General features: G+C 38.7%; 1 protein-coding gene and 1 pseudogene across 1 annotated transcript; both read right to left on the reverse strand.

Annotated features, from left to right (window-relative positions):
- Window positions 1-1,370: 1,370 nt before the first annotated feature.
- On the reverse strand, window positions 1,371-4,379 carry LOC117456228 (uncharacterized; annotated as a pseudogene).
- A 4,436-nt stretch (window positions 4,380-8,815) lies between these two features.
- On the reverse strand, window positions 8,816-14,829 carry LOC117456101 (5'-AMP-activated protein kinase subunit beta-1-like). The gene is given in 9 exon segments (XM_034095843.2): window positions 8,816-9,392; window positions 9,936-10,004; window positions 10,577-10,693; window positions 10,695-10,711; window positions 11,399-11,513; window positions 11,680-11,773; window positions 12,062-12,231; window positions 12,799-12,977; window positions 14,726-14,829. Coding segments are annotated over 8 exon segments (804 nt in total). The 5' UTR covers window positions 12,943-12,977; window positions 14,726-14,829; the 3' UTR covers window positions 8,816-9,314.
- Between the last annotated feature and the right edge of the window lie 4,022 nt (window positions 14,830-18,851).

Below are 18,851 nucleotides of genomic sequence, written 5' to 3' on the forward strand. Positions count from 1 at the left end.
TAGACATATATCTCTACACTAAAAACCTTTTTTGAGAAAAAAAACATATCTCACAATCAACTCCTACTGGGAATTGGCTTTATTATTCTTATATTGCTTATATTTGTATTCTATGTGTTACAGCTCCATGTAAAACGTCTTGCTGCACTACCAGTTGCGGTACTAAGCGATGGTAACATGACCTTGACAAAAAAGAGTTGAGACATGTTTTTTAAAGTAATGGATTACCTATTTCTAGGACGTTTCAAGTCAGTGGAATTCAGTTTCATACCGACACCAAGTAGGTGACATTGAAAACTCACTGGAAGGTGCACTGTTTAACAGCAACAGGATATTTACACACACTTGTTGAGATATATTTTGTTCAGTTATAGGTTAACATGTGATCAATGTGTCACTACATGAAATCAGTTCAATGTGAGCCTAAATGGAGTTCAGCGTCTTAATCTGGCTCAAACACTGTATGCATACAGTATACACTTATGGCACTATAAGGTGCATATGTACAATTTAGTACAATCAAAGACAGTTCTGCCTTTAAATATCTTTTTTTAGTTCCCCCTGTAATGTTATGTTGCCCTTATATAGTGGCGTTAAGTCAATTAAAGGTTAACATTGAGGCAATACTCACATTTAAGAATATGTAACGGCTTTGCTTTAACTGCATTCCTGTTGATGAAGGCTACTTTCCACTGCTGATATAATCTGTGAGTACTGTTTACACCACTAGTAATGGTGTAATAACAACCTTAGTGAGTGAGACGATAATATAACCACATGTTGTATTATGCAGCCTTTAAATTACTGTTATTATCTACCTTTATAGTGCTGGTGGACTGCATTTCAATTGAACATGCAACGCAAAATGATGTTGAAGGTAGGGACCCCCAGATGGCTAACGTTACATTTGCTCATCTTTAAACCTTATATTAAAGAAAACGTTACTACCTGGTTGGGAATAATAGCTTTATTAGCAAGTAACTACTAAACGGTAGGTTGTTTAGTTTGACTAATATCTGAGGCAATAGGAGGTACCGTGTTGTTTACTGTCGTTGGAGGAAGAATCTTTATACATGCTATCTGAAAATACAGCAATGTCTTATGTTCAAGATAATCAAAGTTTACAAGGCATTGAAGTATCTAAATATGAATTCTTAAAAAAATGAAAAAGCTTATTGGGTGAAAAAACTATTTAAAAAAAAATGCTATTTTTTTATATATACACAAGCCAATATAACATTTTGGGACTTTTACAGAAAGATGTCAAATGTTCTGAGTCTATGCTGTACTGTACTGTACTGTACTGTACTGTACTGCTGTTTTAATGCTGAAAACCAAAGGTAGACTACAGAGCCCTAAATACCATGTGATGTTATAATGAGATCCAGATGAATGTGTCTTTATTTTCAGGATATCCTTACAATTACACACACAATTACTGTTACTGTTCAGTGACAGCGGTCGCTGGGCAGGTGCTCATGCTCAGGGTTCCAAGGCGATACGCCAAAACACTCTGCGGCCACCCTGTCGCACTCGCAGATGAACATCTCACAAGCGTTGTTGTCACCTAAGGATAATGAAACAGAGAGCATTCTGAGTACCACAAGGCAGACAAACAGTCCTATAAAGTTAAAGTACCAGAGAGTAATTTTGGTCCTGTTGTTTTGGTGTACTCACTGCCGCAGGAGACCTTATGGTTTGGCTTGTCGCAGCTGTAGCTGTAGAACTCGGTGTACGGGTTATTGATGATGGCCCAGCACTCAGGGTGTTGCATTGCTTCGTTGAACACAGATCGTGCACTTGGCAGCACCTATGGGTCAAGTTGAATATTAAACAGACTGGACAACGTTGTTTTTTCAATGTCTTGAGGATAACTCAGAGTGAATCGTGACCTATCGAGATCATCCACAGGTGTGCCGGAGCCTCCTTTCCCACAGTAGCAGCCGTAGTCAGCGTAGTCGAAAATAGGCCAGCTATCAGGCATCACACACAGGATCATCCTCCAGAACTGATTCAGAGCCCTGTAGTCCAGTGAGTGGGCTAAAACGCAACAAAAAGACACAGTTTTACTCAACAACAAGCTCTAGCTGTTCACAACCACCAAGATGAACAACTTTTGTGGAGTTGTACTCACTGACAGAGAGGCCTGCAGCCAAGAGAAACATAACCTGTAGGGTATTCATCCTGTAAGTCACAGAGAAGCTCTCGCTCTTACATCAGTGCCTCTTTTTATATCAAGTATGGGACCTGCTCAGTCAGCTGTTTGTACTATGCAGGGTCTCACGCCTTCAAACACGAAGGCAGGTACAATTCTCCCACCCTCTAAACCTTGGACTCTGAGCCTGTGTTTGATGTTGTGTAACTAGAGTTGCTCGGCCTTAGGGTGAGGGATCCATGGGGAGCTTGAATAACCTTTAGGGATACTAGTTGTTGTTATCTTCAAGACTCATTCAAAAAAGGTTTCAAAATAAATCTTGGTTGAAAAATGTGCTATTTGCGAACGTTCTTGTGCCTTATGTAATATATTTGCTCTGCCTCCATGCTTTAAATCAATGCTTTGCTTCATAAAGCACTTGACAACTTTAGTTTCAACTTCCGCCCTAAACATGGGGTCGTGGGTCAGAAAAGGTTTAGAAATATGTAAATTGTGTTTCTAGGGTTAATATATATTGTATGTTTTGCCTTGTCATTTTTCTTCTTAATCTTGGTGATGACAGTGTGTTTAGTTTGGAACCAGATGCGTCAAATGGGAGTGAGGATAAATATCACCAAACAAACAGTGAACTAAAAACGTTAAGGTGACCATAAATGTACTATTACATTTCATATACTACAAACTGAAATTCAAATGTCTAACACGAAACCACCCAAACTGGATGGCACCATGGTAACGACCTGTCAAACACAAGGCTGCCTAACCCTAAAAGCATGTATTGCTTTATTGTCTATTGTACTCTCAATGGCACCATCATTTATATAATGAACATCAGTTAAGAGGCTTTCAACAAGCGATTGTTAACAAGCTTACTGAGGTCATACCAATTAGGGTAATTTCCTCATAGACTTCGATACAATCAGACTACTGATATAGAGAAGTTGCCCCCTGCTGGCTTTGAGAGAGAATACAGGTTTAGGGCACTTTCCTTTTGGTTTCACTTTTCAGACCCAGAGGGTGACTCTTGATTAGAGCCCTTTTTACAAGTGGCCATCAGTAAACAGCATTTAAAATAAGAGATGCAGCTCAAACTGTGTTTATTAGAGGATAACTTCACATTTAAGAAACAAACAACAGCATTTCAGTACATTGAGGTAATAATGGATGTCTAGAAGTAACTAAAGTCAAATGTATACAGAAATCAATATACATGCATCTGTGAATGCATAAAGGTTATATTCATCATTTTCTAATCAGCCAAGTCTCCTCAGCAAGTTGATCTGTGACCTGTGAAAACTGACATTTTGATATTTCATGATGAAGCATGAATTCCTGATTTTCCAGTTGTTTGTTGTCACTGACAACGGTCGCTAGGCAGGTGCTCGTTCTCCGGGAGCCAGGGGGTTCTGCCAAACACTCTGCGGCCTTCCTGTCGCACTCACAGATGAACATCTCACATTCGTCGTTGTTGCCTATGGACAATAAAGAAAAGATTATCAAAAAGCCAACTAATAATTAAAAAAGTATTGAATTAAAAAAAATGTATTCTCATTGACATTTAAATATTTGACCCCTGTTAGAATTACCAAAGACAATAACATATAGTATAGTGATACAATTGGTGGGGGAAGTCATATTTCTGCAGGTTTAATAGTAAATGTAGAATTTTAAAAGATCACGTGAGAAGATAATTCACATTGTTTGGGTGTACTCACTGCCTCAGGAGACCTTCTTGTTGTCACAGCTGTAGCTGTATAATTCGGTGTAGGGATTGTCAAAGATGGGCCAGCACTCAGAGTGTTTCCTAGCATCCCTGTAACACTTGTCATGCACTTTACAGCACCTTAAAAATCATACGAGATGAAATTCAAACAGCCTGAACCAACTTGTTTTTTGTAAGTGTTGTCTGACTCAAAAGCAAAGTGAATAATGAACTGTCCAGTTCATCCACAGGTGTGCCGGAGCCTCCCTTTCCACAGTAGCAACCGTAGTCAGTGTAGTCGAAAATTGGAGAGCTATCGGGCATCACACACAGGATCATCCTCCTGAACTGGTCCAAGGCCTTGTAGTCCTTTGAGGTGACTGAAGTAAAACAAGCATACCCCTTAATACTCAACTTCAAGAGAAATCTATTCACAACCGCGAGATGAACAGCTTATGTTGAGTCGTTCTCACCGACAGAGAGGCCAGCCGCCACGAGAAACAGAACCTGGAGGATATTCATCATGTCAGTCAGCGGGAAGGTCACAGAGTAACACTTACTCTTGCATTGGGCCTTCTTCGTATATATAGTAAATAGGGTCTCCTCCCCTAATCTACACAGGGGCCCTGCAATGTATGGACTCTAGGATTCCAACAGCATATGTTAAAGCATGTACAATTCTCACACTTATTGAACCCTGAGCCATGTTTGGTTTGTTGGTGATTTGTCGATACTAGAGTTCCTCAGCATGGGCTTTTGGATCCATGTGCAGGGCTGAACAGTAGATATGGCAATAGGAGTTTTAGTTATGTTTTAAAGGCTTGAAATATATCAACAGCTTCTCGTGAGGGCTGTGTTTTATAAAAGGTATTTTTGTCAATACATGATGAGTCATTGGTAGGATGTGACTGGTACTGCACAATATAAAGGAATGTAAGGATTGGAGGTTGTCATTAACTTTAGTATTCTCCTCTCATGTCACTGTATACAACCTATTAAAATGAACAGCAGAAACAATAAGCAGATTAACCGATTGACAATACATTTATTGAAAAACTATTTTGATAATTCTTCTGTATGCAAACCAACAATTTTTTCTGCAACCATAGTAGGTCCTTTAAGCAAGCAGACATACTACATTGTATTTAGTCTGTAGCTACATTATAATATAATGTCTCACTATTGTACATTTGATAAACATTGAAATCTACAGACTAAGCCTTAATTCCGGTTAACATTGGTTGCAGTTCTTTGTGCAAAATTAGTGGAAATGCATTGTTAAAATGAGCCCAGCCTCAACCAATGCCAAATCAAATATAAAATTCCTTATAACATACATTTATTAGTAATAATGTTTATTCACAGGGGCCATTTCTCTGCATTGGGTACTTTCTACTTTTAAGTATTGAAATACAGTTTTCATTATTAGATTGTAATACTTAAAAAAACTAGCATTCAAAGTTAATATCATTAGTTAAGGTTTTAGCTGTCTGAAATGTGGTCTGTATATGATCTGCTTTAATGCTCTGGAAAATATAAATGTTTACAATTCTTAAATTCACATAACCACTCCAAGCTGGTTGTAGCTTAAACATGGGGTCATAGGTCAGGAAATGTTGAGAATCCTGTTCAAACATGTGTTACCGGTCTGCAAGTTGACATATGTACAGAGACGTGGAAAATCCCAGCATTAAAAGCGTTGGTGATATGAACGCTGATGATATGATGAGCACTGGGATCAGAGTGTTCAGAAGTACATGTAGCCTACTGTGTGAATTCACATCAGGTAATCTTCTATTTTTGTTTTTGTTTACTATCACATAGTAACTTTAAATATGGAACTGTATTAGTTATAAGAATATATATACTTTTGTTTTGCTTGTAGAACATACGTCTGTTTGCAGTCCACATATTTATATAATAGTACAGTCATTTATTCAACTGTAAAGTATTTATTCTAACATCTCATTTAATGTTACTTTTCGTTTTTTTCCGAAGTGGTGTCACTTCCACCATTTTTTTTCTTTTGATGTCTTAAAGGTGACATGTCATGCTTTTCCGGTTATTACCCGTCCCCTTGTGTGTTATGAAGGTTTTTATGCATGTAAACGGTGTGCAGAGTCAAAACCCTCAAAGTACACCCTGTAGCGAGTAAAACTCTAACACAGAGAATAACTCCCCAAAACGCCTCGTTGGTGAAACGTCATCATCCATTTGATTCTTCCGGGTACATCAGGACGTCATGTTGTAACCGGAACGAAATGGACCAATCCGTGGAGCCGTTACGTTAAGTCCGCGGAGCCGTTACGTTAAGCCCCCGCTGATTGGTCCAAATTGAACCAATCCACGGACTTCCTCACACACACGCAGCTCAGCTGATGTCTCCTCCGGGCTGCTGCTGATAACAGACAGTTGGGATCGTGGCGAAATTCTCTCTGCAGACCCATTCTCACAGCGTTTATCAACCTTTTTCTTCTCAATATCAAGCCACACTTATTGTTTTTACTTCGGCTGAGACTGTGTGTGTGCTCAGGGTGAGTTTGGCTGTGTTTCGCTGTGTATCGCTAAACAAGGAAATCACACCTCCACGGAGTTCAGCGCGATTCACAACGTGAAACAATCGGACGTTGTGAATCACCCCGAGCACACACAAAGTCTCAGCCGAAGTAAAAACAATAAGTGTGGCTTGATATTGAGAAGAAAAGGTTGATAAACGCTGTTGAGAATGGGTCTGCAGAGAGAATTTCGCCGCGATCGCAACTGTCTGTTATCAGCAGCAGCCCGGAGGAGACATCAGCAGAGCTGCGTGTGTGTGAGGAAGTCTGTGGATTGGTCAATCGGAGCACACTGGGCTCACAGGGAGGGGGGCCAAGAGCTCCAACAAGCCCTTTAGTGGAGAGAGTGAATACACGTAGTTTACAGAGATGCTGTATGCGAAACAATGTGAGTTTGGAAAATTGCACAGTATTTTTCTATTGTAATATCCCTCAACAATGGTATTATGATCAGTAGAAAGGACCATGACATGTGACCTTTAAAGGGCCCATGTCATGGCCATGTCTACTGACCATAATTCCATTGTTGAGGTCTACTAAATAGATTTACATTGTGCAATTTTCCAAACTCACATTGGTTTCTCAGACAGCATCTCTGTATAGTATGTGTATTCACTCTGTCCTAAACGGCTTGTTGGAGCTCCTGGGACTAAAGCTTTGTATTGCCAAACTACTCTGAAGCTGAGTAAATATGACAATAAAGGCATTTGAATTGTTGAATATTTTAACTGTCTTTGATGGAGCATATTTTCTCTACTCAATTACGGACTCTCCTTGAATCAACGTTGGTATGAATATTTAAAAAGAAAGACCACACTTTCCCTTAAAAATGTATTTTATAGGTATTTATTCTGCTAAAATGTTAACCATTCCAAAATAAGGGAATGTTTTGTTTAATAAACTTTACTAACCAGGCCAAGCATAATTGACTTCAAATTATAACCAAACGAGGGACTGATTGATGTCACCTGTGTCGCTAATTCCAGAGGTCTTCCCTGATTGGCCACAATCATCAGGTAACACAAAGTAAAAGGTTGATCTGTTTGTCACTCTGCAACAAAATTGAGGCAGGCCTGTGTGTTGAGAAGTTTTTACCTGAGCATTAGTTTGCAGAGGACTCTAGGCGATACACCTACTGAAATTGTTTGTCTTTATTTTATCGCCATTTTAACTTATATCGGCAACTGCGTTATGATCCAATCCCCACTCACTCTAGCAATAAACTCAAGCACCACATGGTGTTTAGTACTTTATTGCCAGGCATATTTCAAATAAACGCTTTCGAGTGGCAACAACTTGATTTTAGTGTTCAACTTATTGGCAAAAATCTGCTTTGAACATAATTCGAAAGGATTCAATTACATATTCATAATGACCGTTTAGTATACTGTGTGTTTTCATTGTCTTATCTTTTTATTTCAGTTATTTGTTTTAATTTTGAGCACTTGCGGGATAATGCTATTTTTATGGATGATGTGTGTTAAAAAACCTTGGTCTGGTCCATCATAAAGTGGACTGAATAAAAAACATTACCTTCTACACATGGAACTGTCTGACAATTACTTAATTCTATGTATACTTTATTTTTAATCATGACTTATGTCGAGTCAATTATTTATTAACCTAAATAGCTACTGTAATGTTCAAAAACACAACAAACTGCTTATGAATTTGTAACGGAATCTTTAATACAAAAGTGTACACATCAGCTTGGTTCAAAGGGTAAGCAACACTTTTTTAAATGATATTAAATTATTTCAAAACCTAGCATTTGAATGAATAAATTATCACCATGTTAGATCTCAAACAAAAGCAGAAGTAACAAAAACAAAGGAGATTGTCAGTCTCTACTGGCCTGTAGCTTATGATACATTGATGTAAATAGATGCTACAAATCCTATCTTAAACTTAAAACACATTCAGGACCTTCAAACTTCATGGAATACATGAGTACAAACATGTTAACCATAAAAAATTCATTATTAACTTCACTAACGGTACGACTTTGTCACAAGATCCCTTTATCAAGTCTTTTTTTCTACTATTTCTAATAATATATCTTTTTTTTCCTGTTTTATATGTCTGTTTCATCACATTCTGAGACAGTTTTCAAAGCTGACAATTGATTTCTGGAATGCACTTTTAAAAATGAATGAAAATTATGTTTTTTTAGTGTAAAGACCACTAAACAAATTAAAAAGGGTTGGCATTCTTCTTCTGATACATCGTCGTCCTGCAAGTGTACATACACTGTATGCATATTCTACATTAGAAATGAACCTTGTTGTAGTGGAAAGCTAATAAACTTTAGACCAAATGTTCTCAACAAATTAAAAAAGTGTTACGTTTGGTCAAAAACTACTTACCACCGCAAGTCAAAAACAAACCACAATCATCAAAAAAACTTCACAAATGATAGAAAATATCTACTGTGTGCTTTATGATTAACACTGAACAAAACGCTATGATCATCAGTGGAGAACTGCTGCAGTGCATTTAATTCTTCTTTGACCTCGACATTCACATTCTTGATTGTACCTTTGTCGTCTCAATCATGGGAAACGCTGCAGCGACCTCGTGTAATTGAGGACTTTCAGTCACATTTTCGAACCATTACCACTCCTCCTCGTGTCATTTCTGTCTCTTTTTACCACAAAGAACCTGCCTCTAAATGTCTTATAGCAGAACTGAAACCTAGAGAAGGTTTTCAGTGAACAAATATAGGCAGATTATGTAGGATTGGAGTGTACAATAACTGAGTGTACAAAATATCATCTCAGAGCTAAACCTCTTATTGGCTAAATGTGAGATTCTCATCCAGGTGATAAGTCCTGGATTTCCCTGCTCTCTATGTTACGGAGCTAATATTTTGTTACACTCTTTAAAAGGATTTGAAGCGCGGTCAGATGGGCTTGTATAATAAGGTGGTGACGTATTTCTTCTTGTAGCGATGTGTCGCACTGAGCACCATCACTCCATCCTGTAACATAAGCAGTCAAGGGAAAATTCAAACAATGCATTACATTTCAGACAAATATGGGAAGAGTGGTATCAATCATACTAAGTGCAGAGCTGTAAACCACAGACATAAGTGGGAAGAACATTAACGAACACTCACTTATCTCAACAACAAGGAGGAAAATGAATATCCAACGCTACTAGATTCTAGTGTGGTCGGGTACAAGTGTTACATATATGCATGTTTGTTTTCCCCCCCATGAAGTCTGACAGTGATGTTGGTATTTATATCCTTACGTGTTGTGCATGTTCAGTTTGTTTTTCCTGACACAATGTGGAAAAAAGGGTACTTTTTCTGTCCTTCATCTCCCCTTACAGAAACTCGTTATCATTGATGGAATGCCGTGGATACAATCTGCTGTGTAAGCAAACAGCTGCAGCCGCTCACAGTTTCCAATCCAAAAATAAAAAATGCTAGCAAAGCTGAGTCACCGCAGAAGGTGGAGCCACATTTGAACAGTCACATAATGCTGGAAGATAGCAATATCTTTTTGTAATAACGTACCTTAATGGAGAGAGCGTAGAGGTGATTCAGCATGACATGGTTGGGTTCTGGGAGTAATGCAGGGTCACACTGGATATGAGAAAAAACAAAGGAAAACATATTTGTTCATCTTTATGTGTGATTTTCATATTATACACTTGTCAAATGTATGTTTGCTATTTTTGAATTTATTTTATATTCTGTAGATGTTTTTCTGATGTTGTAGATGTTGCAGATTTTTGTTTATTTTTTAATTGAATACTGGTTGTTGTAGCCTGTGGCTCAAGTATAAACACTGATGCTTAGCAATTGTCTATGATCTTTTTTATTACATTCAAGTACATCTATTTTTAAGGATGTACCAGTAAGAGCACAAACAAAAGAGAGCTAATAGTTAATAATAAAAAAAGCTATATAAGCCTTATAGAGCTACTGATTGCACTTATTATAATGAATTAAAGACTCAGCTAAATTAAATGTAATCATAATAATAATAAATGCCGTAGATGCTTTTGGTTATCATTTTGGCAACAACAAAGGAAAGGTTCATATTTGAAGATTATAGATCGAAACGGATTTGACAGTAACAGCACAAAATAGAGAACACGTATTTCTAAAAGTACCGGAGTGGAATAAGCTTCTTTATTTTAACAGTTACTCACAGAAATGCCAGTGTCTTTGTTGAGGATGACCTGCAGCAGGTGGGGGGGGAGTATGGGTGGAGACTTAAACTTCTCTTCCTGTTTAGGAACATACGCGTCCTGATGGTAGGGGCCCGGGAGGAGAGCTGGAGAGGTCTAATGAGGGGGGAAAAGTTTAAATGAGACCGAAGATATTAACTTTCAAACATTTCCACACTCCTATTAGAAAACGTGTAATCTCTATAGAACTCCAGGATCATGGTAAAATAGTTAACTATGAGGTTTAGTTATAGGTTAGATTGTACAATGTTAAAAGCAGTCTGGAGCTGGGGATGATTTGGGGATGATACAAAACAGTAAATTACTATACCATCAGCATAAAAATGACAATTTGCATTTCAAATAATGTTATTAAGACTCTTTATATGAATAATAAATAACAATGGCCCTAAAACCGATCCCTGTGGCACACCCTTGGGTACATGAAGAGATGTAGAAGTTATACCTTCTGCCCGCACACACTGTGTGCCTGATAGATAGTTCTCAAACCAACTATCCGAAAGATCGATATTAAAGAGTCTTTGTGACAGTAAGGCATGATCCACTGTATCAAAGGGCCTTTTTTATAGTGGCTGGTAGGGCTGTTCTAAAATAACTATTGCGATGCTACATAGATTTTCCAGCCTACAAATCATAAACAATAACTATAAGCACTATGACCATTTAAAATATATTCTTGAATGATAGAATAGATCTAGAAAGAAATACATATAAACAAATATTGAAATCCTTTTTTCTGTAATACCCAGTTAATAATTTTAACGTGTTTTTTTCAGCACTCACCTGACATGTCGGAGCATTTCTGCGAGTCCACCATTAGAGCTTCGAACACCTCAAAGTCTGTTTTCTTCACCTGGATGAGGTTGTTCACTGTCCCAAGCTGACTGGTTACAACAGGCTGTGAGGAAACACAATGATGAAAAACTAGTTTAATAAAAACAAAAAAACATGTTTACATGCAAATAACATGTTAACATTGAACAATAGCAGATAAATAAGCAGGGCATTTAACTGTCTCCTCCTATGATCACCAAGTCCATTATAGTTTCTTATGTAATGCTGACCTCGGTCGGGTCGTGGGTCCACTGGCCATCCACATAAAACTTGTACTGATGCTCCCCTTCAGGTAGATCAACAATAGTCACAAAGGTGTTCTGACTTTGACACAGATGACAGGAGGGAACATTTAGTGAGGTAACACAGTACTTCTCTTTAAAACATCAACCACTATAAAGGCGCTATTAATACAACAAACTTAATCTAGTAACAATACAATGTGCTATTTTGGGCACCAACAAAATCTGAGCTAGCCTGTATTTTAAAAACTGTAAAGATCTTTCCATTGATTAACCAGTAATGAATATAGACTACAATATAGGAAATGTAAAACATATTTCAACCACATCCCAAGTACACTACACTATGGAGTTTATGACGCCCCCTCACCTTCTGATGAGGGGAATCTTGTTGGCCCAGTTGTTGAAGGATCCAGAGATGTACACCTCCCTGCCGTCTCCGGTCCAGCGAAACACTGTCGGTCGGTCTAAAGTTGGCCCTTTGTCATCTGCTTCTAAGTCTTGCTGCCATGCGAGGAACTCCTCTTTCTCTAACGGAGCCTAAAATACCCATAAAACCACCATTGTTAATAGAGTGGTGGAGGAATGAGTCCTTAGCCTGGACCTGAGTTAGCATTGGTGTACTTCCGGGTTCCCATGTATTGAAGTCAACGTGTTTTTTAACAATGTTTTTTATCAGATGCATGAAAGTAGTTAAATACAAGATTTTTTACCTGAAGCCTTTAAGTGTCTTAAAAAAGGCGGATGCTAAAAAGTGACCAAATGAGATTTTTACTAACTGTAATAACGCTGAACATTACACGCCTTTATCTTAGCGGTGGTGACTTTAATATCATTACTATAGCTCTTTTCTTCTGGCTATTGCATTTATGCTTTAACAACTATAAAAGAGGTTGCAGGAGATTTTCCTGCTGAACAAAATGTGTAAGACTCATAAATGTGTGGTTTGCCATAGATCTTATTTTCTGCAATAGTCCAAACTCCTATTGGCTTTTTGTTGTTTTCTTGCAATGCTAACTTCCGGCTTCGTTTACAAAAACACTGCAACACTGCGCCGCTCTATGACCTTTTCTAAAGTCCTCACAACAGGTTATTCAGACAACTTACTTTCATATCTTCACCATGAAAAATATCTGCGTCTTCCGGGCTGTCCATCAGGATCTTTGGCCCGTCTCCTTCCTTGTTTCCCCGGCTGTCCCTCTGCTTCTCCCCATGGCCCATGGCCGCCCTCTCGCTGCTTGTATTCCCCATGGCGATGTGTCTTCTAGGAGGCTGGAGCAAGGTCACTGTGTGGGGAAGAAACAGAGAACACCGCACACATTCTTTTTTTAAATAAGGTTATAAATCATTCATAGCTGCTGCTGGAGAACCAGCTACAAACGCTTATTTTTATGACCTCATCACTCACGAAAGAAAGATACAAAAAAAAAGTGTTTTACACCTTGGGCACAATTTAGAGTGATTTACAATGTGGAACAGCAGAATAGGTTCAGTCAAATGAGTGGATAGCAACTTTCAAGCAGCAGTGGGTCGGAACCATGTCAAATGGACTTGACAGGCTAATGATTTACTCCACTTCAGAGGAGACATGGCCCTTTTTACTCCCCTACATCATCTGACAGCTACCTTTAACTTGTTTGCAGGATGGGGCTTTATAAACAACAGGAAACTGAAAAGTAGTGTGGAAATGTGTTTTTGTTTGGTTGTGTAAGGCTCAAGATTATCCTCACATATCATTTATTTTCCGCATAGAATGATATACATAAAAGATAAATAAGACAGAGAATAAGTTTGAAGTGATTTACACTTTAGACATATATCTCTACACTAAAAACCTTTTTTGAGAAAAAAAACATATCTCACAATCAACTCCTACTGGGAATTGGCTTTATTATTCTTATATTGCTTATATTTGTATTCTATGTGTTACAGCTCCATGTAAAACGTCTTGCTGCACTACCAGTTGCGGTACTAAGCGATGGTAACATGACCTTGACAAAAAAAGAGTTGAGACATGTTTTTTAAAGTAATGGATTACCTATTTCTAGGACGTTTCAAGTCAGTGGAATTCAGTTTCATACCGACACCAAGTAGGTGACATTGAAAACTCACTGGAAGGTGCACTGTTTAACAGCAACAGGATATTTACACACACTTGTTGAGATATATTTTGTTCAGTTATAGGTTAACATGTGATCAATGTGTCACTACATGAAATCAGTTCAATGTGAGCCTAAATGGAGTTCAGCGTCTTAATCTGGCTCAAACACTGTATGCATACAGTATACACTTATGGCACTATAAGGTGCATATGTACAATTTAGTACAATCAAAGACAGTTCTGCCTTTAAATATCTTTTTTTAGTTCCCCCTGTAATGTTATGTTGCCCTTATATAGTGGCGTTAAGTCAATTAAAGGTTTAACATTGAGGCAATAGTCACATTTAAGAATATGTAACGGCTTTGCTTTAACTGCATTCCTGTTGATGAAGGCTACTTTCCACTGCTGATATAATCTGTGAGTACTGTTTACACCACTAGTAATGGTGTAATAACAACCTTAGTGAGTGAGACGATAATATATAACCACATGTTGTATTATGCAGCCTTTAAATTACTGTTATTATCTACCTTTATAGTGCTGGTGGACTGCATTTCAATTGAACATGCAACGCAAAATGATGTTGAAGGTAGGGACCCCCAGATGGCTAACGTTACATTTGCTCATCTTTAAACCTTATATTAAAGAAAACGTTACTACCTGGTTGGGAATAATAGCTTTATTAGCAAGTAACTACTAAACGGTAGGTTGTTTAGTTTGACTAATATCTGAGGCAATAGGAGGTACCGTGTTGTTTACTAAAGCTAACAACAGCTAGCAGCTAGCCTCAGTGTGTTCTGCAGCGGCTGGACGTCCTGCTAACGCAAACACACAAGCTGCTGATACTAGCTGCGACATAGGCCTAATTCTCATTTGACAAACGAAAACAACGAATGCACAATGATAAACACTCGTATTCGGTGAGCTTTTTACCTGAGAAGCTTTTCGAGAGTATCCTTGTTAGCTTAACTGTCCCATTTTATTATGGATAGAAAACAAAACATAATGTCACACTGAATAGCCCTAACCCCTCCCCCTGCTGTGCGCAGGCGCAGTGGATTGACAATACATAAACATGGTACACTTTAACATGTGACTTCTGAATTCTCACACAATATATTTGTTCACCATATGCACTTGTTTTTGTTTAAACAGCTAACCTATCTGGCTGTCGTATTTTAATGATGATTATATTTGAAAGGCTGTATTACTGACATGTAACTGCATATATTGGCCACTAGGTGGATGCATGGGATAAGGAGAGTGATGATGTACAGCTCTTTGTGTTTGGTGAAGATAAAAGCCTTCATTTCTAATATAGATACTTCAAAGAAAATAATGCCATTGTTAGAAATAGCATCCAAACAAATGTATATGATACATTGGCACACTTTCTCCATACACAGCCACAAAAATCAGTCAGGAAATGTGTCAATTCTGCTAAGAAAATGTTGGCAGAGGATGACAAATTAAGATAATGGTATGCCTGTAAATATCCATTTATACCCATACTGTACATATTATAGGTTATTGTGTGTTATGTAGGGCTATAATATTGTACACAATGTTATAGTAATATTGAAAATTATTTGTCTGTAGTTCTTAATGTCATGCCACTCATTAATGATTTATTTGAGCTACCGATAGTATTTTTATCCTAATTAAGGCTGCAGATGGACGAAGAAAAAACAACAGCTTTGCGTCAGTGTTGACATTTAGCATGAGTGCATGTTGCCATTCACATAAAAGGTCTCTACATGGCCTTTAAACTGTGGAGGTCCAGCTGTAACAATGCCTTATAAGGTTATAAGGCCACACTTTGCTTTCTATGAGTTCCTGAAATATCACACTCTCTAGAGACAAGATGATGAAGCACATTATTTAGTCTTATGTCAGGAAGCTAAATCTGATCCTAAGTCAAGTGCAAGACTGCACACAACACGTGGCTGTTGCTCTATTTAAATGCTTAGCCACCAGCATTTTCTCTTAACAGCTTACTGGGAACGTGTGGACTGTGTTTTCAGCTTGCAGAGTCGTGTTGAGCGGCAGCAATGTATTTTTTTATCTTTGTTTTGTCCCCTCACCATTCGCTTACTAACTGCTCCGATTCTCTATTCCTCAAACTTTGCCACAGATTGTATTCAACTAATGATGTTCACCCCCCAAACGGCACTCCAACAACCTCCAGGCACAGTTTGCTTCTGGCACATAATGAGGAGCTAAATTAAAATGTGTCCAGCAGAGATATGTGCACTGCATGGCCGTTGGATTCCACTGGACCATTTGAAAACAGAAGAAACTACATTTCACAAGGCCCTATTATCTATCGTGTCAGAGCAAACACAGACCCAAATGATGGGCATGGTCACAGTCGATTGCAGTGCGCAAATGTTATACCACGACAGTTGTTCAATTATAGAGGTTTAATGTTTCCCTCCACAGCCTTTATGCTTAGTAATAGCCAGCTTATATTGTTTGTTTCACCTCAGATGGCTTCTTATCTGGGATAAAAAAGCACTTTTATGACATATGCAATCAAGAGGTCAGTTTATGTTTGATAAAAATATATATGTGCATGTTTTTAGAGTATGAACTTTAACAAGGGCTCTTAGGTATTGCGAGAGCAAGGAATTGTACATCAACAAACCAGACGGCTGTGCTTGGGTCACGACAGCAGAAGAGAGTGGGTTTTAAGAATGAGGTCAGCCTGGCTGGTGGAGGTGGGATGTGATGTGTTTTGCTTGCATGTGGAGGTGGATCTAAAAATGTATTGGCAAGATGGTAAGGCATGTTGATAAACAGTTGGTAATGGTAGAACAAGAACTGAGGTGGGAGTGTGTTAACCCTGTCTTGGATTACTTTATTACTTCAAACGCTGTCTTTTCTTGGTTTTTAATGGCTTGTGAAACATTAACATTAACATTCCACCTATCTATTAGAATAAATAAATTGACACTGACTCCCAAAACAACACATAACACTGTTCAATTTATCGTTGTGAAAGTGAAGTCTTTGTAAAGGCTTGAAAAACGTATTGTGTTAAGGCAGTTAAAGTACTTGGTCATGTTAAGGCTAACAAACTACATGATTATGTTTTGGCAATGAAACTACTCATTTATACTTAGACAATCAAGAAACTTGGCAATGTTTTTTGATTTAAACTACCTGGTTATGTTTAGGCATTGAGACAATTTGCATAATATGTGTAGGCTAAAGAACTACTTGGTTTGGTCCAGGCCATAAAACAACTTTGTAGGTTTATGAGAAGATCGTGGCTTGGGCAAAAGCTATGTGCAAGACATCGTTTTCAAATGCGATTTTCAATATTTATCACTTGAATTTCCACTTTAATAGAATCTCACTCCAAAGCCGAAACATAACCCTAAAGCCCAAACTTGGAGAGCTCTCAAAGCCTCATTAGAAATCCTAGATTGGCCAACGGACCTGTTGATGAACTCCGTGTTGTGACAGATGTGCTGACATTTTGCTTTCTGGCACGCTTCCCTAGAGCCATGACCCACCGTCACAGTTGTTTACCATCACTCCTCCCCCGCTGAGAAAAGACAACACACAGCAGCCGCCAACAGCACCTCAGCCAACAGCTATCACTGATATGCTCTCTGTAGGACACGCCAGATAACCTTTCTACTGTGCTCCTCTGGATGATTACACATGGGGGGGGGGCGATGAATCACAAACCAGCACTTGTTGCCTTGGCACTCTTACAGGCTCACATCTGTGCAGGCAACACACTTGACGCACTTGAATTCATGAAATTGTTCCTCTGTCAAACACTGAATAAAACCATATTTAATTCAAGTGCTTACATTTGATTATCTTCCCTATTTTCCCAACAACATGAAACAGGTTTTGGTCCATGCTACTTATTTTGAACCCTTCTAAGCATTTTAACCAACATGAAATGGGTTCCAGAGCACAGCGTTGGCAATAGAACTCCAGGATCATGGTAAAATAGTTAACTATGAGGTTTAGCTCCAGATCCATAGCTAATTTTGGGGAAATGGTTAATAAGTTGTTCACACTGGAAAAAAGAAGACCAACAGGATAGAAAATATTACGTTTTAATTTTTTAGAAGGCTCAGAGTGTGTGTGTGTGTGTGTGTGTGTGTGTGTGTGTGTGTGTGTGTGTGTGTGTGTGTGTGTGTGTGTGTGTGTGTGTGTGTGTGTGTGTGTGTGGTGTGTGTGTGTGTGTGTGTGTGTGTGTGTGTGTGTGTGTGTGTGTGTGTGTGTGTGTGTGTGTGTGTGTGTGTGTGTGTGTGTGTGTGTGTGTGTGTGTGTGTGTGTGTGTGTGTGTGTGTAGTGCTGCGTACCTGGGGGGTATACTACGAAGCAGGATTTTCGCTTAGCCGGCTAAATTCAGGGAAAACTCTTTCCGGTCCTATGAAGCTGGTTCTCTTTTTAGCAGGCTAGATCTCCATGGTAACTTATGCTTAGCGGCTAACCTGGTCTGGACCGGGGGGGGGTATACTACGAAGCAGGATGTTCGCTTAGCCGGCTAAATTCAGGGAAAACTCCGGCTTTCCGGTCCTACGAAGCTGGTTATCCTTTTAGCAGGCTAGATCTCCATGGTAACTTATGCTTAGCGGCTAACCTGGGGCCTATACTACGAAGCTGGTTCAACCTAACCTGGATATGTTTGAGTTAGCCGGTTAGCCTAATCCAAAACATACGCGCTCTCGCTAAACTGTACTACGACGCTGGTTATCAAGTGGATCGCTCAAGCCAGCCGTGTCCTATCTAGTTAGGTGCGCGTTCACATGAAAGGGGTGGTATCTGGAGCATTCGACCAATCACAAATATGGAGAAGCGCACTGACAGCGCAGCGTCATACTTCCTGAATGAAAAGTGAACTTTAATACTCGTCAAAAATGAAGAAGTTAAACTTTAAACATCCATGACTTAAACACTTTATCCAGGATCAAAGCCACATAGCTGCACCTGCAAGGTGAATACAGCTGGTAAAAGAAAAAGTGTTTGAATGCGTACATTAACAGGTTTATGATATCACTGCGCGTCTAAAACACGATCTGACTTTAAT

The sequence above is a fragment of the Pseudochaenichthys georgianus genome, chromosome 12 (assembly GCF_902827115.2).
Source record: "Pseudochaenichthys georgianus chromosome 12, fPseGeo1.2, whole genome shotgun sequence".
NCBI lineage: Eukaryota > Metazoa > Chordata > Actinopteri > Perciformes > Channichthyidae > Pseudochaenichthys > Pseudochaenichthys georgianus.